Source organism: Bombina bombina, chromosome 4, assembly GCF_027579735.1.
Source record: "Bombina bombina isolate aBomBom1 chromosome 4, aBomBom1.pri, whole genome shotgun sequence".
In the NCBI taxonomy this organism is placed as follows: domain Eukaryota; kingdom Metazoa; phylum Chordata; class Amphibia; order Anura; family Bombinatoridae; genus Bombina; species Bombina bombina.
In genome coordinates this window covers 1,054,527,669-1,054,549,048 of record NC_069502.1, presented here as the reverse complement: position 1 = coordinate 1,054,549,048, position 21,380 = coordinate 1,054,527,669, and the positions used below count along the sequence as shown (strand labels likewise).

The window sequence follows — 21,380 nt, the reverse complement described above, 5'->3', positions numbered from 1 at the left end:
ACTCTCTGCTTCACTATCTATCTATCTATCAATCATCTATCTATATATATCTATCTACACACATATTATCTATATATTTGTATTAGGAATGACCCTTTGTTACAAAATACAATTTTTGTGAACAGTGGAGCTTGTTCATAAATGTATAGGTTTTGTAAATTTTTAGTTTTAAAGGGATAGGAAAGTCAAAATTAATCTTGCATGATTCCGATAGAGCATGTAATTTTAAGACACTTTTAAATTCACTTTTATTTTCAAATGTGCTTTCTTCTCTTGGTATCACTTGTTGAAAAATAATACGTAGATATCATACACTAGTGGGAGCTGCTGCTGATTGGTGTCTGCACATATTTATCTCTTGTGATTGGCTAACTAGATGTGTTCATCTAGCTGCCAGTAGTGCAATGCTGTTCCTTCAGCAAATGATAACAAGAGAGTGAAGCAAATTTGATAATATAAGTAAATTGGAAAGTTGAAATTGAAAATTGTATGTTCTATCCGAATCATGAAAGAAAAAGTTGGGGTTTCCTGACCCTTTAAACAGCTTGTCTGTGCATGTAGTATTGACACAAAGCAGTTGCTGTATTTGTTTGTTTTTTTATTTTTTAACAGAACCCAATGCATATGCACAACTGCAGTCTGAGTTGTTCAACACTGACTTTAACGAACATTAAATTCAAAATTAAATCCCAAATTCTAAATATTGATGTTGTATCTATTATACAATAAACAGAACTATATGAATTTATTTAAAAAGTCAAATAGAGAGAACAGCACTCCATGATAGCTACACCTCACTGACGAGGCCCAATGAAGGCCGAAACGATCGTCTGGGGTTGCTGTGTTCCTTGTTCAGAGAGGAATTGCCTGGTATTTCGGCGCTGGACTGACCGTAATAGGCGGGATCAGACTGATATACTACAGGAAAGTTCTACTCTGTGAAAAGCATTACTGGGCTAAAAAGTTGCACCCAGGTGGTAAATCGCCATAGAACAGGCTAACAATGTTATTGAGCCAGTTGTTCGTTCCTGTGAGTGCACTTCTCTTTGTATGTATATGAATTTATTGTAAGATTTGTTTAGTTTCACAAGCCATGAACATAAAACATATAATCCCTACATAATGGAATCCTTTATTGTGTAACAAAGGTCTAGAGATACATTTTCTGATTTGATGTAGGTTTGTCTATCCGGAGCGTGTGCTGGAAGGCAGACAGAATTTTAGCTGGGACCCAGGATAGTGAAATATTTGAAGTGATGGTGCGAGAAAGAGACAAGCCAATGTTAATAATGCAAGGCCATTGTGAAGGCGAACTCTGGGCCCTGGCTATGCATCCCAAGAAGCCTTTGGCTGTCACTGGTAGTGATGACCGCTCGGTAAGGTGGGTTGCATACTTATTTACATTCTTTATATGCTATATTGAGTTTTTTTATCTGCTAATGTAACGTCACTAACCTTTTACTTCCATACATGACTGCACTGCATTGGATATTGCTCCTCTGGCAACCTAGGGGTTTAGTAATTGTACATTGCTGCACATTCATGTATTTGTAGTATGTACTGTAGATTTGTACATGAATATGGTTCCTAGGTTATGCTAACTGCATCTTGTTTCTTTCTTCTCATAGACTTTGGAGTCTTGCAGATCATGCACTGATTGCTCGTTGTAATATGGAGGAGGCCGTTCGTAGTGTTGCATTCAGTTCAGATGGATCCCAGCTTGCTCTTGGAATGAAAGATGGCTCTTTTACTGTACTCAGGGTTAGGTAAGATACAATGTGTTTTTTAAATGATTACAAAATAAATGAAGAACACTCACAAACACTAAAAGCATACATTGCATGTGTTGGTAACAATTATTGGCTAAGAGGTGATAATGTCAAGTGGTTCCCCAAGGCCCTTCCAGCTCTTGGGTCCTTACCACGGCCATCCTTAATTGATTTTATTAATACTGGCTAGCAGCATCTGTGAGACCACATTTAGCTAAACATAGTTTCTCTAGTGAATTCATAATAAACACAATAATTTACTGCACTCTCAGACTGGACTGGGGGTGCACATCCCATGTCTTGGTCAGCACTCTCAGAATAAGCTTGGTGCATTTCTCATAACTTGTGAACACTCTCATAGTGTAATGGGTGCACCTCCCCTGACACAGGCAGTTAACCCCAGACAAGACTGGTTACAAACCCACCAATCATTACTCACAAATATATATAACAATCTGCACAATATACTGGCTAGCATTTACTCAAATAAAAAAAATAGCAAATGAGACATGTATGTACATCAGATGGTCATGTTATTGTTCATAAACATTTATGTTTCTATATATCTCCCAACACTGCAACAGCATTTCAAACACACACACACATTCTACTTCAAACACACCACATATACTTTAATAAAATATCATGATACTTAATATTTATGTTAATAAATGTTCAATAAATTCACAATAATAAAATATATTGTATAATAAATGTGAAATAAAGTGCATAAAATAAAGGATGTTTGTGGCACTTATTCCCACTGTGTGTTCTGGATGTTTTATAATTCTCCTGGTTCCGATAACATGTAAAAAATATAAAACAGACAATAGTAAAGTTCTGTCTTGTGCCAAATGTGTTCTCACTCTTCTCAGATCTATGATCAGCTCTGATATGTGTAGCAGGCCTGTATACCACCCTGGCAGGCAGGGCCGCCATCAGGGGGTGACAGGGGTGACTCCTGTCAGGGGCCCAATGGGCTAGGGGGGCCCCATGAGGCAAATGTTTTTTATTTCTTTGTACAATTTAAGATTGTAACTTCAGTGTGGTAGTAGTTGTATGGTGGGGCCAGGGGTCCATAAAAACACATTTTTTTTAGCAGCAGTGTATGATTATTTGACAATGCTGTAGAAATTCTATATTTAAAACCATGCAGAAATGTTTCCTCCTCAATACACAAATTATATATATTGCATTCCAGTTTACTGCCCCTTTATGCAAGGACTTTTCAGATAAAAGGAGGCATTTTATCTAAGATTTTTACATCTGCATAACATGTTATACTCTCAGACTAAGATTGCTCAGTGTTGGAAATGAGACAGGTTAACTTAAAGCTGTTCAGTTTACTCTACAGCTGACTTAATTTTGAAATGAATACCAACACGCTTAAATCCTGCATTTAACCAGATCTAATGGTATGAGTACCACAGCTTATGGTTCCACCAAGACCATATAGAGTACAGCATTTTCAAAATCCACAAGTACAGCTGACAGATGGGAACATTTGTACACTATATTTGAAGTGGTGCTCTTGGTTGGGGAAAATGGGGAAAACATCAAACAAACATATGTCAACCTTTTAAAAGTACTTTTCGTCATCTAGCAATCTACCCAGATCATTAATGTACAATTTTGAATTCACAGAATTATTTTTGTTTGCACATTTACAAATATGATTCTTTAAAAAGTGATCTCTTAATTTCTGCATTTTTTTATCATGCATGTCACACACTGTTGATTTAGGGGATGCAAGGTGCATAAATGTTTCCTCCTGTGAGTGTTTCTGTGGGTGTCTGTGCTTATGTCTTTGTGCTTTGGTTTGTGTCTCTATAAGTGTGTATGTATTTTTTTCTGTTGGTATCTCTGTGAGGGTGGGTGTGTATGTCTTTGTGCATTTTCTGTGGATGTCTGTGAGGGTGTGTGCATATGTCTTTGAGCTTTTTCTATGGGTGTCTCTGTGAGGGTGGGCGTGTGTTTGTCTTTGTGTATTTTCTCTGGATGCCTCTGTGAGGGTGGGTGTGTATGTCTGTGCTTTTTGTGGATGTCTCTGTGAGGGTGTGTGTGTGTGTGTGTGTGTGTGTGTACGTATGTCTGTGTTTTCTGTGGATGTCTCTGTGAAGGTGTGTATTTTCTGTGGGTGTCTCTGTGAGGGTGTGTATGTCTTTGTGTGTTTTCTGTGGATGTCTCAGTGAGGGTGTGTATGTATGTCTTTATGTGTTTTCTGTGGGTGTCTCTGTGTGTGTGTGTGTGTATGTCTTTGTGTGTTTTCTGAGGCTGTCTCTGTTGGTGTTTCCTTGGGTGTATGTGCAAGTTTGAGTTTGTGTGTGGGTGTCCATTGTATGTTCCTTTTTTACGACCTTTTGACCTTACTACTGATTATTCACATCTTTCTACAGACTTTGAGACTTATGAGACCTTTCCGGAAGTCACCAATCTACCATTTAACCTTTAAATTATTGTTTAGGCAGTTCAGGGCCCTTCCTTTCAGCCACTGTAAAGCTGTTGTCATCATTTAGTTGGCATCTTCCTTTACAAAAAGATAATTCAGAACTCCATATTTTGTTTTCTAAATCTCCTTTTTTTTTTTTTTACAAAACTGTAGTTTACCTCATTACTTGTCAGGGCAATGTAAACAAGTGCTAAGTGTCTGTTTGGGTGTCTGTGTCTGAGTTTCTTTGCGTGTTTGCTAGAGTGTCTGTATGTGAATCCTTATGTGTGAGTGTGTGTGTTTCAGTGTATGTTTCTACCTTTACAACATTTCCAAGTTTAAATAGACAATTAAGAATAAAGTGCATATACGTTTTAGTCACTTGGTCAAAAATTGCACATGTCAATGGAGGGGGGGGCCCTGATCAATGGTTAAGTCCGGGGCCCCAAAATTTCTAGTGGCGGCCCTGCTGGCAGGCGCCAGGTGTGTGGAAAAAAGATATACGCAATAGAAATGCACATGGATGCATTTCAATTTTGAATAGAAGCAATTTTGTAATATACATGTATTAGCAACAATGCTTCTAGTAAACACTATAGCTGTTTCCAAAGTGTATTTAAGTATGCTACTTGCACCAGCATTTTAAACACAACACTTGTTCAGAGAGCCTAAGATGCTCGTATTATCTGGTAATGACTACATATGTTATTTGCTGACATGATACAAGCCCCACTGACGCTCTGAGCAACTGCAGTATTTAAAATTCTGGTGCACTTCACATGCAGAGAAAAATGCTAACACTAAAACAATGATAACTTTTACTAGAAGCATTTTTGTCAATACATGTATATTGCAAATATGTTTCTGTTCAAAGATGCAATTCATCTATGTGTTTTTAAATTTTAACTGGAATGTCCCTTTAAGTATGTAGGCCTGTACTTAACCCTGACAGGCTTAGGTATCTACATGTTTTCAGGAAAACAGTGTAGGCGCTATTTTGTCTACTATTAAAACTTTACTTAAAAGAGTATTGATAGCTTAAAATAACTTTAAAAACAAGTTACTTGGTTTATTGTTATATATTGTACTGCCTTTTGTATGGTTGCAACAAGGGAGCTGCATCTCCTTACTTTGTACATTTCTTTTATGTTATTTTGTTATTGTGAATAAAGTTGGTTGAAAGGAGAAAAAGTCACTGAAGTCTAAGGTCTATTATTAGTCACCATTGACTTGGAATGTCAGGATGACTGCATATGGCATCTGACTGTTGCCTCTGTGTGGCCACAGAGTCATGTCTTTTTCCTAACAAAAAATGGAGCCGTACCTCTTCATGACTTAGTAACGCTCCCTTTTTTCATTAGGAGAAAGACACAACTTTGGCTACAAAATGGTAATAATGGGATGCCGTCCACATCCACAGGGGAGGTGAGCACAGACAGATAGGGTTACCATATTGCCGCTTTAAAAAGGCAGACATATGAAACATACATATGTCAGGGCTGTTTAAAGAAATGTTTTGAATAAGGACCCTGCCATGTATTTTTCATATGTGTCCTTTTTTAAAGCGGCAACATGGTTACCCTACACCTGGAGCCCGCCAGGGTGGTATACAGGCCTACTACAAACATCACTCCTGATCATAGTTCTGAAAAGAGTGTGAACACATTGGGCACAGGATAGAACTTGTTGTTTTACAGACTATATTACACTATTGTATGTTTTATGTTTTATATTTTTTACGTTATCAGAACTGGAAGAGTTATAAAATATCCACAACACAGAGTGGAAATAAGTGATACAATCATACTTTTATGCACTTAATTTCACATTTATTATTCACTTTAGGTACTTCAATATATTCTTGTATTGTAACATAGATATACTATTAATGATGCTTAGCATCATCCACCTAGACATGATTTTGTAGACTAGAATTTTTTATTTATTTTTATATTTTCTTTATTGTGAGATAAACATAATAGGACACTGAAGTTTCAGCGAAAAAGTGATGTGCAGATCCCAAGGATTTACATAAATAAGTAGATTACATCTCAAATAAAATCTTTTAATTACAAATTTGTGCTTTTATTTATACGTTCATGCGATACAGAACATCATGGAAATAGGAATACAAAGAAATAAATAATACATTGTCAATAAATGTGCAACTGAAATGGGGATCATCAATCACCTAAGCTTAGGTTTCTCACGTTTTAATATATACAAAAATAACAAACACAATGATAATTATTTACTTTTTATTTTTTTAATTTAATTTTTTTTTTATCAATTCAGTAACATTTAGGCCTGTGACGTACCGGGTTAACTAACCCTGTACCAATCACCTGTTTGACACAGACAGGGTTAACCAACACTTTCCACCTTAAAGGGACAGTTTACTCGAAAACTTTCTCCCCTTTAATTTGTTCCCAATGATCCACTTTACCTGATGGCAGTGATGGAGTGTATTAAATTGTTTACAAGTATTTCCATTACCCTTATATTGGCATTTGAAATAGTTTACTTTGCCTGTGGTAGCCTTACCCATCATGAAAGTTTTTGGCCTCAAGGCCAAGGTGTGTTAACACAGCCAGTAGAAGAAATTACACTCCCAGTGGGTTATAGAAGAGATAAGGTAATACAATGTTAATTTTCCATTGTTCTCTCCAGGTATTGGTGATTGGTTTATGGACAGATATAAGCTAAAGAAGCAGGTATATGTACACAAAGTGATACAGTAATGAGATCTGATTATACCTACAAGCTCAACCCATTTTATTAGGTTGTGGCCTCAAACACACAAAATCATCTAATTCATATACACAAATAAGCCTTAAAAAAGCAAATCTTATACATTTTAAGTAATTGGAAACACATTAAGGGAAAAACAATTTTATAGTATACTGTCCCTTTAAGCAATTTCTCACAGTCTATCCACTCCAAGCAAGCCTGTGACCTAGTTCAGTGGGTGCAAGGGTTAACAAACGCTTTCTAGTCTCTACCAGACCTTAGAAAAACTCCCCTACACTGCACTATCCCTGTTGCCACCACCTAAAATTATTATATGGGAGATCTTAAGGAGAACCCAGACTAATAAATTAAAATACCAAAATACAATTTAGCAAAAATTAAGCTAAAGAAAAACACAGTACCATTATCACCAGTCTCTTTTAGTAACGTGGTTCAAATATCTTTTGTAACGGAGCTTGCCCATTTTTGGTTCAGCACCTGGGTAGCCACCAATAAGCAACAGCTATCCAGGGTTCTGAACCTAAAATGGGCCAGATCCTAAGCTTTACATTCCTGCTTTTCAATTAAAGATAGCAAGAGAACAAATAAAAATGGATAATAGGAGTAAATAAGAAAGTTGCTTAAAATTGCATGCTCTATCTGAATCATGAAATAAAAAAATGTGGGTTTAGTATCCCTTTAATTACCCTCCCCACCCCAACCCCGTATCCTGTTGAACCAGGTGCAGATAATAAAAGCCAGTGGTCCCAAAAGTCTGATTCTTTTTGACATTTCTGTAAAGGGTTGTAAATAGAAGAAAGAAAATTAACCTCTGACATCTTAAAATCATCAGGCCTTAATGACAAGGCCTAAGATGGACACATTTCCAGATGCTTCTTTGCCAGTCATAAAAATAACAAAAGTGGGATCACTCTTCAATGAAAATGTTTGTAGGGATATAGACAACAAATTTCCTTGCCAATAAGTTGTATACGAAAGGAGACTGATTTCTATGCACAACAACAGATACATGCCAGCCGAGAGGAATGTAGAAGTCTATAGTGGCATTTGATGCTTATAATTCATTGTTCACAGCATCTATCCTGTGTCTCTGTTACTGGCCCACCAGTGTGACTTTTAATCAGTACAATTATGACATTTTTCTTTACCCTTATCAGTTTTTATTCCCTAAATAATAGCAAGCAAGATATTCAAAATGTTAGGTATCACAAACAAGTCTTGTTCTTATTTATCTCAGATAAGACTCTTAATTGCAGTTACATTATTTATATTTTTATCAATTCTGTTACTTTCTAAATGTAATTCTCTTATTTCAGAGATATGACTGAGGTGGTTCATATCAAAGACAGGAAGGAAGTTATCCATGAGATGAAGTTTTCACCAGATGGTTCCTACCTCGCTGTGGGTTCTAATGATGGACTAGTAGATATTTATGCAGTTGCCCAGAGATACAAAAAAATCGGAGAGTGCAATAAGTCTTCCAGTTTCATTACGCACCTTGACTGGTCAGTGGATAGTAAATACCTTCAAACTAATGATGGGGCTGGGGAAAGGCTTTTCTACAAGATGCCATGTAAGTATTAAGGTGTTTTATATTATTCTGTCCCAAACATATTTATTCTGAATTTAGTGGTTGATTATTAATACTGTTATTTACTATCTTAGTTGGTTTCATAGCCTTTATTCTTTAATAACATTCAGGTAGATTACAAGTTTTGCGTTACGGCTTTTAACGCTGAAAAAATGGCAATTTCAGTATAATGGCAGTGACACAGATATTGCGAGTCGTGTCGGTATAGCTATACCGCAAGCATTTTAGCCTGTAACGCAACGTCTATTCCGCACTCCAAAACATTTAATTTTTGCATGGTATTTTCATAGCACAGGTATTACAGGTTGTGCGGTCCGGCTAAAAAGCTTGTGTTAGAGCCCATACCGACACGATTCATACCACAATCTGAAACCAGTAGTTAGGAGTTTTGCGCCACAAAAATATTTCACAAAACTCATAACTAAAGTATTACAAAGTACACTGACACTCATAAACTACCTATTAACCCTTAAACTTATTAACCCCTAATCTGCCGCCCACCCAAATTGTGACTATTAAATATTTGTATTAACCCCTAATCTGCCGCTCCCGACATCGGCGACACTAATAAAAATTATTAACCCCTATTCCGCTGCTCCCCGTCATTACCGCCACTATAATAAAGTTATTAACCCCTATTTCTCCTGTTAAGTGTAGTCAGTCCACGGGTCATCATTACTTCTGGGATATTAACTCCTCCCCAACAGGAAGTGCAAGAGGATCACCCAAGCAGAGCTGCTATATAGCTCCTCCCCTCTACGTCACACCCAGTCATTCTCTTGCACCCAACTAATAGATAGGATGTGTGAGAGGACTGTGGTGATTATACTTAGTTTTTATATCTTCAATCAAAAGTTTGTTATTTTAAAACAGCACCGGAGTGTGTTGTTCCTTCTCAGGTAGAATTTGAAGAAGAATCTACCTGAGTTTTTGGATGATTTTAGCCGGCGTAGCTAAGATTCATTTTGCTGTTCTCGGCCATTCTGAGGAGTGAGGTAAACTTCAGATCAGGGGACAGCGGGCAGGTTCACCTGCAAAGAGGTATGTTGCAGTATATTATTTTCTGAGGAATGGAATTGACTGAGAAAATACTGCCAATACCGATATAATGTAAGTTCAGCCTTAAATGCAGTAGTAGCAACTGGTATCAGGCTGTTATGTATATATGTGTACACTTCAGTATTCTGGGGAATGGCACTTCACTGGGATAATACTATATGCATATAATTTTTAGCCTAACTTGCAGTGGGAACGTCTAGCAACAGGCTGTTTAATGACATTTCATGTTATTTGATTTTAAACGTTTTTGCTGGCTTGCTAAATTGTTTAATTATCTGAGGTACTGGGTGAAAAATTGTTTTGGGCACTGTTTTTCCACTTGGCTGTCGTTTATTTTAATTTAAGACAGTTTACTGAACTTCCCTCACTGCTGTGTGTGAGGGGGAGGGGCCTATTTTGGCGCTTTTGCTACGCATCAAAAATTCAGTCAAAAGTCTGTTTCTCTCCCTGCATGATGCGGATCGTCTCTACAGAGCTCAAGGGTCTTCAAAAATTATTTTGAGGGAGGTAATCACTCACAGCAGACCTGTGAGATTGTGCTTTGACTGTGATAAAAAACGTTTATATGTTGTACATTTTTTTCTGCTATTAAGGGTTAGTTATCCATTACTAATGGGGGCAATCCTTTGCTAAATTTATGCGTTTACCGGGAAAAATTTGGTTTTTATAATTTCTCCGGTTCATTGTTATTCAACTGTCATAATTTTTTTCTGTGCTTCTTAAAGGCACAGTGCGTTTTCCATATTACTTGTAATTTGAGTGAAAAGTATTTCCAAGCTTGCTAGTTTAATTGCTAGTTTGTTAAACATGTCTGACTCAGAGGAATATCTCTGTGCTATATGTGCAAAAGCCAAGGTGGAGCCCAATAGAAATTTATGTACTAATTGCATTGATGCTACTTTAAATAAAAGTCATTCTGTACAAATTGAACATCATTCACCAAACAACGAGGGGGAAGTTATGCCGACTAACTTGCCTCACGTGTCAGTACCTGCATCTCCCGCTCGGGAGGTGCGTGATATTGTAACGCCGAGTACTTCAGGGCGGCCATTACAAATCACACTACAGGACATGGCTAATGTTATGACTGAAGTTTTGTCTAAATTACCAGAACTTAGAGGTAAGCGAGATCACTCTGGGGTGAGAACAGAGTGCGCTGATAATATTAGGGCCATGTCAGATACTGCGTCACAATTTGCAGAACATGAGGACGGAGAGCTTCATTCTGCGGGTGACGGATCTGATCCAAATAAACTGGATTCAGACATTTCAAATTTTAAGTTTAAGCTGGAAAACCTCCGTGTATTACTAGGGGAGGTGTTAGCGGCTCTGAATGATTGTAACACAGTTGCAATACCAGAGAAAATGTGTAGGTTGGATAAATATTTTGCGGGTACCGTCGAGTACTGACGTTTTTCCTATACCTAAGAGACTTACTGAAATTGTTACTAAGGAGTGGGATAGACCCGGTGTGCCTTTCTCACCCCCTCCTATATTCAGAAAGATGTTTCCAATAGACGCCACCACACGGGACTTATGGCAAACGGTCCCTAAGGTGGAGGGAGCAGTTTCTACTTTAGCTAAGCGTACCACTATCCCGGTGGAGGATAGCTGTGCCTTTTCAGATCCAATGGATAAAAAGTTAGAGGGTTACCTTAAGAAAATGTTTGTTCAACAAGGTTTTATATTGCAACCCCTTGCATGCATTGCGCCTGTCACGGCTGCAGCAGCATTTTGGTTTGAGTCTCTGGAAGAGACCCTTGACTCAGCTCCATTAGATGAGATTACACACAAGCTTAAAACCCTTAAGCTAGCTAATTCATTTATTTCTGATGCCGTAGTACATTTAACTAAACTTACGGCTAAGAATTCCGGATTCGCCATTCAGGCGCGCAGAGCGCTGTGGCTAAAATCCTGGTCAGCTGATGTTACTTCTAAATCTAAATTACTTAACATACCTTTCAAAGGGCAGACCTTATTCGGGCCCGGTTTGAAAGAAATTATCGCTGACATTACAGGAGGTAAAGGCCATGCCCTGCCTCAAGACAGAGCCAAACCTAGGGCTAGACAGTCTAATTTTCGTGCCTTTCGTAACTTCAAGGCAGGAGCAGCATCAACTTCCTCTGCACCAAAACAGGAAGGAGCTGTTGCTTGCTACAGACAAGGCTGGAAACCTAACCAGTCCTGGAACAAGGGCAAGCAGGCCAGAAAACCTGCTGCTGCCCCTAAGACAGCATAAAGTGAGGGCCCCCGATCCGGGAACGGATCTAGTGGGGGGCAGACTTTCTCTCTTCGCCCAGGCTTGGGCAAGAGATTCCAGGATCCCTGGGCGTTAGAGATCATATCTCAGGGATATCTTCTGGACTTCAAAGCCTCTCCCCCAAAAGGGAGATTTCATATTTCAGGGTTGTCAACAAACCAGATAAAGAAAGAGGCGTTTCTACGCTGTGTACAAGATCTTTTACTAATGGGAGTGATCCATCCGGTTCCGCGGCCGGAACACGGACAAGGGTTTTACTCAAATCTGTTTGTGGTTCCCAAGAAAGAAGGAACCTTCAGACCAATCTTGGATTTAAAGATCCTAAACAAATTCCTAAGAGTTCCATCGTTCAAAATGGAAACTATTCGGACAATCTTACCCATGATCCAAAAGGGTCAGTACATGACCACAGTGGATTTAAAGGATGCCTACCTTCATATACCGATTCACAAAGATCATTACCGGTATCTAAGGTTTGCCTTCCTAGACAGGCATTACCAGTTTGTAGCTCTTCCATTCGGGTTGGCTACGGCTCCAAGAATCTTCACAAAGGTTCTGGGCTCTCTTCTGGCGGTACTAAGACCGCAAGGAATTTCGGTGGCTCCGTACCTAGACGACATTCTGATACAAGCGTCAAGCTTTCAAACTGCCAAGTCTCATACAGAGTTAGTACTGGCATTTCTAAGGTCGCATGGGTGGAAGGTGAACGAAGAGAAGAGTTCTCTCTTACCACTCACAAGAGTTCCCTTCTTGGGGACTCTTATAGATTCTGTAGAAATGAAGATTTACCTGACAGAAGACAGGTTAACAAAGCTTCAAAATGCTTGCCGTGTCCTTCATTCCATTCAACACCCGTCAGTGGCTCAATGCATGGAGGTAATCGGCTTAATGGTAGCGGCAATGGACATAGTACCCTTTGCACGCCTACATCTCAGACCGCTGCAATTGTGCATGCTAAGTCAGTGGAATGGGGATTACTCAGACTTGTCCCCTACTCTGAATCTGGATCAAGAGACCAGAAATTCTCTTCTATGGTGGCTTTCTCAGCCACATCTGTCCAGGGGGATACCATTCAGCAGACCAGATTGGACGATTGTAACAACAGACGCCAGCCTACTAGGTTGGGGCGCTGTCTGGAATTCCCTGAAGGCTCAGGGATCATGGACTCACGAGGAGAGTCTCCTTCCAATAAACATTCTGGAATTGAGAGCAGTTCTCAATGCCCTTCTGGCTTGGCCTCAGTTAACAACTCGGGGGTTCATCAGGTTTCAGTCGGACAACATCACGACTGTAGCTTACATCAACCATCAAGGAGGGACAAGAAGCTCCCTAGCAATGATGGAAGTATCAAAGATAATTCGCTGGGCAGAGTCTCACTCTTGCCACCTGTCAGCGATCCACATTCCTGGAGTGGAGAACTGGGAGGCGGATTTCCTAAGTCGTCAGACTTTTCATCCGGGGGAGTGGGAACTTCATCCGGAGGTCTTTGCCCAAATACTTCGACTTTGGGGCAAACCAGAGATAGATCTCATGGCGTCTCGCCAGAACGCCAAGCTTCCTTGTTACGGGTCCAGGTCCAGGGACCCGGGAGCAGTCCTGGTAGATGCTTTGACAGCACCTTGGACCTTCGGGATGGCCTATGTGTTTCCACCCTTCCCGATGCTTCCTCGATTGATTGCCAGGATCAAACAGGAAAGAGCATCGGTAATTCTAATAGCGTCTGCGTGGCCACGCAGGACCTGGTATGCAGATCTAGTGGACATGTCATCCTGTCCACCTTGGTCTCTGCCTCTGAGACAGGACCTTCTAATTCAGGGTCCTTTCAAACATCAAAATCTAATTTCTCTGAAGCTGACTGCTTGGAAATTGAACGCTTGATTTTATCAAAGCGTGGTTTTTCGGAGTCAGTTATTGATACCTTAATACAGGCTAGGAAACCTGTTACCAGAAGGATTTACCATAAAATATGGCGTAAATACTTACATTGGTGCGAATCCAAGAGTTACTCATGGAGTAAGGTTAGGATTCCTAGGATATTGTCTTTTCTACAAGAGGGTTTAGAAAAGGGTTTATCTGCTAGTTCCTTAAAGGGACAGATCTCAGCTCTGTCCATCCTTTTACACAAACGTCTGTCAGAAGTTCCAGACGTTCAGGCTTTTTGCCAGGCTTTGGCCAGGATTAAGCCTGTGTTTAAAACTGTTGCTCCACCATGGAGCTTAAATTTAGTTCTTAACGTTTTACAGGGTGTTCCGTTTGAACCCCTTCATTCCATTGATATCAAGCTGTTATCTTGGAAAGTTCTGTTTTTAATGGCTATTTCCTCGGCTCGTAGAGTCTCTGAGTTATCAGCCTTACATTGTGATTCTCCGTATCTGATTTTTCATTCAGATAAGGTAGTTCTGCGTACTAAACCTGGGTTCTTACCTAAGGTTGTCACTAACAAGAATATCAATCAAGAGATTGTTGTGCCATCATTGTGTCCTAATCCTTCTTCAAAGAAGGAACGACTTCTGCACAATCTAGATGTAGTCCGTGCCCTGAAATTTTATTTACAGGCAACTAAAGATTTTCGCCAAACTTCTTCCCTGTTTGTCGTTTATTCTGGACAGAGGAGAGGTCAAAAAGCTTCTGCTACCTCTCTCTCTTTTTGGCTTCGTAGCATAATACGTTTAGCCTATGAGACTGCTGGACAGCAGCCTCCTGAAAGAATTACAGCTCATTCCACTAGAGCTGTGGCTTCCACTTGGGCCTTTAAGAACGAGGCCTCTGTTGAACAGATTTGCAAGGCTGCAACTTGGTCTTCTCTTCATACTTTTTCCAAATTTTACAAATTTGACACTTTTGCTTCTTCGGAGGCTGTTTTTGGGAGAAAGGTTCTTCAGGCAGTGGTCCCTTCTGTATAAAGATCCTGCCTGTCCCTCCCGTCATCCGTGTACTTTAGCTTTGGTATTGGTATCCCAGAAATAATGATGACCCGTGGACTGACTACACTTAACAGGAGAAAACATAATTTATGCTTACCTGATAAATTCCTTTCTCCTGTAGTGTAGTCAGTCCACGGCCCGCCCTGTTTTTTATGGCAGGTCTAAATTTTTAAATTATACTCCAGTCACCACTGCACCCTATAGTTTCTCCTTTCTCGTTTGGTTCTCGGTCGAATGACTGGGTGTGACGTAGAGGGGAGGAGCTATATAGCAGCTCTGCTTGGGTGATCCTCTTGCACTTCCTGTTGGGGAGGAGTTAATATCCCAGAAGTAATGATGACCCGTGGACTGACTACACTACAGGAGAAAGGAATTTATCAGGTAAGCATAAATTATGTTTCTGCCTCTCCCCGACATCACCGCCACTATAAAAAAGTTATTACCCCTAAACCTCCGACCTCGCACATCTCCGCAACTAAATAAACTTATTAACCCCTAAACCTGCGGCCTCCCACATCTCCGCCACTAAATAAATCTATTAACCCCTAAACCGCCGACCGCCCACAATGCAAAACACTAAATGAAACTATTAACCCCTAAACCTAACACCCCCTAACTTTAAATTAAAATTACAATATAACTATATTTAAATAAATAAAATAAACCTAACATTAAACTATAAATTAACCTAACCTTACTATTCTAATAAAATAAAAAAATACTTCCAATTAAAATATCTAAATTACACATTTAAAAAAAAAAAACACTGCAAAAAAATAAAAAAATCTAAAATTACCAAAAATAATAAACACTAAATTACGAAAAATAAAAAACACTAAGCTTACAAAAATAATAAACAAAATTATCAAGAATAAAAACAATTACACCTAATTTAATAGCCCTATAAAAATACCCCCCCAAATAACCCCCCCTAGCCTACAATAAACTACCAATAGCTCTTAAAAGGGCCTTTTCTAGGGCATTGCCCTAAGTTAAACAGCCCTTTTACCTGTAACAAAAATACAAAGACCCCTCAACAGTAAAACCCACCACCCAACAAACCCCCCAAAATAAAGGGCATTTAGCTCTTTTTCAAAAGCCCAAAACCTAATCTGAAAAAAACTCACCCCAAAAAATAAAAAATATACCTAACATTAACCCCAGAATATCTACTCACGGTTGCTGAAGTCCAGACATCCAGGCAGCGAGAAGTCTTTATCCAGGCGGCAACATCCTCATCCATCGCGGGGGGGCATCTTCTATCTTCATCCTGGTGGAGCGGAGCGGCAAAGACATCCAGCGCGGAGCGTCCTCTTCATACGGTCCCCACTTTACACTGAAGCTTCAATGCAAGGTAGCCGTTTCAAAATGGTGTACCTTGCATTCCTATTGGCTGATTTGATTCTTCAAATTCAAATAAGCCAATAGGATGAGAGCTTCTAAAATCCTATTGGCTGTTCAAATCGGCCAATAGGATTTCAGTAGTTCTCATCCTATTGGCTGATTTGAATTTGAAGAATCAAATCAGCCAATAGGAAAGCAAGGTACACCATTTTGAAATGGCATGCCTTGCATTGAAGTTTCAGTGTACGGCAGGACCATATGAAGAGGACGCTCTGCGCTGGATGTCTTTGCTGCGCCGCCGGGATAAAGATAGAAGACGATGGATGAAGAAGTCGCCGCCTGGATGAAGACTTCTCTCCGCCTGGATGTCCGGACTTCAGCAACCATGAGTAGATATTCTGGGGTTAGTGTTAGGTATTTTTTTATTTTTTGGGGTGCTTTTTTCAAATTAGGGTTTGGGCTTTTGAAAAGAGCTAAATGCCCTTTTAAGGGCAATGAAAAAGAGTTGAATGCCCTTTTAATTGCAATGTCCATACAAATGCCCCTTTAGGGGCAATGGGTAGCTTAGTTTTTTTTTAGAGTTAGGTTTTTTTATTTTGGGGGGGTTGGCTGGGTGGTGGGTTTTACTGTTGGAGGGACTTTTTTTTTTACAGGTAAAAGATCTGTTTAACTTAGGGCAATGCCCTACAAAAGGCCCTTTTAAGGGCTATTGGTAGTTTATCGTAGGCTAGGGGATGTTTTATTTTGGGGGGCTTTTTAATTTTTTATAGGGCTATTATATTAGGTGTAATTGTTTTTATGTTTGATAATTCTGTTTATTATTTTTTGTAAGCTTAGTGTTTTTTATTTTTCGTAATTTAGTGTTTATTATTTTTCGTAATTTTAGATTTTTTTATTTTTTTCGTAGTGTTTTTTTTTTTTTTTAAATGTGTAATTTAGATATTTTAATTGGAAGTATTTTTTTATTTTATTAGAATAGTAAGGTTAGGTTAATTTATAGTTTAATGTTAGGTTTATTTTATTTCACAGGTAAGTTTTTATTTATTTAAATATAGTTTTATTGTAATTTTATTATTACAATAGTTATATTGTAACATTTATATATTATTATTTTTTGTAATTTTAGTTTTTTTAATTTTTCTTGTATTGTTAGGTTTTTTAAATTTGACATTTAGATTTTTTAATTGGTAGTTTTTTTATTTTGTTTATGTTAGGTTCATTTATAGTTTAAACTTAGTTTTTTTTTTATTTCACAGGTAAGTTTTCATTTATTTAAATATAGTTATATTGTAATTTTAATTTAAAGTTAGGGAGGTGTTAAGTTTAGGGGTTAATAGTTTAATTTAGTGTTTTGCATTGTGGGGGCCGACGGTTTAGGGGTTGCTAGGTTTATTTAGTTGCAAAGATGTGGGAGGCCGGAGTTTTAGGGCTTAATAGGTTTAATTAGTTTCGGAGATGTGGGAGGCCGGAGGTTTAATGGTTAATAACTTTATTATAGTGTTGTGAGCGGCGGAATAGGGGTTAATAACTTTATTATAGTGGCGGTGATGTCGGGGAGAGGCAGAATAGGGGTTAATAGCTTTATTATAGTGGCGGTGATGTCGGGGAGCAGCAGATTAGGGTTAATAACTTTATTTAGGTGTCGGTGATGTAGGGGTGTTTAGACTTGGGGTTTATGTTAGGGTGTTAGGTTTAAACGTAACTTTCTTTTCCCCATAGACATCAATGGGGTTGCGTTACGGAGATTTTTCCTTCTGCAATCGCAGGTGTTTTTTTTTCAAACACTCTCTCCATTGATGTCTATGGGAGAAAGCGTGCACGAGCACGTCAAAGCAGCCCTTGGATTTTGTGCGGTATGGAGCTTAACGCCACCATATCGCACGCACAAGGAGGTTTTTAGTAACTTATAATAGCAGCGCTATGGAGGGTGAAATAACGCAACTTTTCTGGCGTTAGTTTTGCACCCTGTTTAGCGCAAAACTCGTAATCTCAGTGTATATTAGCAATGATCTTACTGTAAAGTGTTTGTTTGACCAAATTTACTTAAGGGCCAAAAAGAATGATCTGATGTGCAGAGGCATTTAATTATTGCTTAAACAGAACTTTTTGTTTAACCTTTTTAAATGGGGTAAACACATAGTTCAATTCTACTCTGGAGCAGCAATGTACTGCTGGTCCGGAATTACGCCTTTGAGCGGGGGGCAGAATATACACATATCCGTCATTTACTGTCTGTGTTCAGATCTGGATTATCAGAACATTGCCCATGTAGAGCTGACTTAAACTATGTGTTTAACTAAGCACCAAGTTCTTTTCAAGCAATAGTAGAATAGCACATTAGAGCATTTTACTCCTTTATGTCTCTTTAACATGCCAAACACTGACACTGAAGAAAGATTTGAAACTATGTTTGCTGTACCCACCTAATGTGGAGAAGAAGCCATACTGTAGCCTGCATTCTAGAACAAGAATCGTGCTTAGACAACCCCTAAAGCAGCAATAAGGAACCTAAAGGCATGTGGTAAACTATTATCTAAGGTCTTATGTAAAAGTATCCGTTTTACACCTCATATACCCTTAAAGCTTCCCAAACTGATTTAAACTTGCTTTTATTTGCCCTTTTGTAATGCTTCATTGACATGTCTTGATCTAATAAAGATTCTTCTTTAACCCCTTAATGACCGAGGACGTGCAGGGTACGTCCTCAAAAAAAAGGCAGTTAATGCCTGAGAACGTACCCTGCCCGTCCTCGGTTTGGAAAGCAGCTGGAAGCGATCCTGCTCGCTTCCAGCTGCTTTCCGGTTATTGCAGTGATGCCTCGATATCGAGGCATCCTGCAATAACCATTTGTAGCCATCCGGTGCAGAGAGAGCCACTCTGTGGCCCTCTCTGCACCGGACATTAACGGCTACCTTCGTTGGTGGGTGGGAGCCGGTGTGGGAGGTGGGTGGCGGCCATCGATGGCCTTTGTGATGCGGAGGGGGGCGGGATCGGGGGCGGGGGACGACCGGGGGGGGACGCGCACGGACGCGCGCGCGTGCACGGGGAGGCCGGGCGGGCGCGTGCACGGGGAGGGAGCGGGTGGGAACCACTAAGCTACAGAAAATGTTTTTCTTAGAAGTGGGGATCAAAGGGGTTAATATGGTTTTTTTTAGTGATCGGTTTGGCTGGTGGGGTATTGGACTGTGGGGGGGAAGCTACACTACAGAAACAAATAGTAAAACATAAAAAAACAACATTTTTATTTGCAAACTGGGTACTGGCAGACAGCTGCCAGTACCCAAGATGGCCCCAATAAGGCAGAGGGGGAGGGTTAGGGAGCTATTTTGGGGGGATCAGGGAGGTTGGGGGCTAAGGGGGGACCCTACATAGCAGCATATGTAAATATGCTTAAAAAATTTTTTTTTATTTTTTTTTTATACCTTTTATTTTAGTACTGGCAGACTTTCTGCCAGTACTTAAGATGGCGGGGACAATTGTGGGGTGGGGGAGGGAAGAGTGCTGTTTGGGAGGGATCAGGGGGTGGGATGTGTCAGGTGGGAGTCTGATCTCTACACTAAAGCTAAAATTAACCCTGCAAGCTCCCTACAAACTACCTAATTAACCCCTTCACTGCTGGCCATAATACACATGTGATGCGCAGCAGCATTTAGCGGCCTTATAATTACCAAAAAGCAACGCCAAAGCCATATATGTCTGCTATTTATGAACAAAGGGGATCCCAGAGAAGCATTTAAAACCATTTGTGCGATAATTGCACAAGCTGTTTGTAAATAATTTTAGTGAAAAACCTAAAGTTTGAAAAAGTGAACAATTTTTTTTTATTTGATTGCTTTTGGCGGTGAAATGGTGGCATGAAATATACCAAAATGGGCCTAGATCAATACTTGGGGTTGTCTACTACACTACACTAGAGCTAAAATTAACCCTAGAAGCTCCCTACATGCTCCCTAATTAACCCATTCACTGCTGGGCATAATACACGGTTGGTGCGCAGTGGCATTTAGCAGCCTTCTAATTACCAAAAAGCAAAGCCAAAGCCATATATGTCTGCTATTTATGAACAAAGGGGATCCCAGAGAAGCATTTACAACCATTTATTCCATAGTTGTTTGTAAATAATTTCAGTGAGAAACCTAAAGTTTGTGAAAAAATTTGTGAAAAAGTAAAATAATTTTTTTATTTGATCGCATTCGGCGGTGAAATGGTGCCATGAAATATACCAAAATGGGCCTAGATCAATACTTTGGGTTGTCTTCTAAAAAAAAATATATACAGGTCATGGGATATTCAGAGATTCCTGAAAGATATTAGTGTCCCAATGTAACTAGCGCTAATTTTGAAAAAAAGTGGTTTGGAAATGGCAAAGTGCTACTTGTACTTATAGCCCTATAACTTGCAAAAAAAGCAAAGAACATGTAAACATTGAGTATTTCTAAACTCAGGACAAAATTTAGAAACTATTTAGCATGGGTGTTTTTTGGTGGTTGTAGATGTGTAACAGATTTTGGGGGTCAAAGTTAGAAAAAGTGTGTTTTTTTCCATTTTTTCCTCATATTTTATAATATTTTTTATAGTAAATTATAAGATATGATGAAAATAATGGTATATTTTGAAAGTCCATTTAATGGCGAGAAAAACGGTATATAATATGTGTGGGTACAGTAAATGAGCAAGAGGAAAATTACAGCTAAACGCAAACACCACAAAAATGTAAAAATAGCCTTGGTCCCAAACGGACAGAAAATGGAAAAGTGCTGTGGTCATTAAGGGGTTAAACTCCCCCACTGCTTGACATTCTTGTGGTTTATAAACTCAGTTAATCCTTTTATACTGATAGGAAACTTGTGATCTGTAGTTAGCAGGTTTTTATGTTACATGTTTTCCATTTCTTAAGAATGATGAGATGATTCTGAAAAAATACTGCAAAACCTTATATTGAGATTGTAATTGTCATCTGTCATTGCCTGATATATAGTAATAATAGGAAATAAGGTTGTCAACTGTTCTTGATAAAAAAAGGTAGATTTAGGAATTTCACGCAGGTGTATGGTACATGTGACTTTAAACATAATACAGCTATCATGTTTATGAAAAAAAAGCATATACACAATACACGATACAATGCTATACTTAAAGGGACGCTGAACCCAAATTTCTAATGTACTGATTTCTATTATCACATTTTCTTCATTCTCTTAGTAGCCGGCCCATTTTTGGTTCAGCATCCTGAATAGCGCTTACTGATTAGTGG

The 21,380-nt window shown here is 39.1% G+C and overlaps 1 protein-coding gene across 1 annotated transcript in view; it reads left to right on the top strand.

Moving 5' to 3' along the window:
• The window catches only part of EML6 (EMAP like 6), a 540,560-nt gene that overhangs the window by 100,849 nt on the left and 418,331 nt on the right, over positions 1–21,380 (top strand). The window contains exons 7-9 of the mRNA XM_053712691.1: positions 1,180–1,381; positions 1,629–1,766; positions 8,265–8,521. Coding sequence (XP_053568666.1) covers positions 1,180–1,381; positions 1,629–1,766; positions 8,265–8,521 — 597 coding nt within the window. The remainder of the gene's footprint in view (positions 1–1,179; positions 1,382–1,628; positions 1,767–8,264; positions 8,522–21,380) is intronic.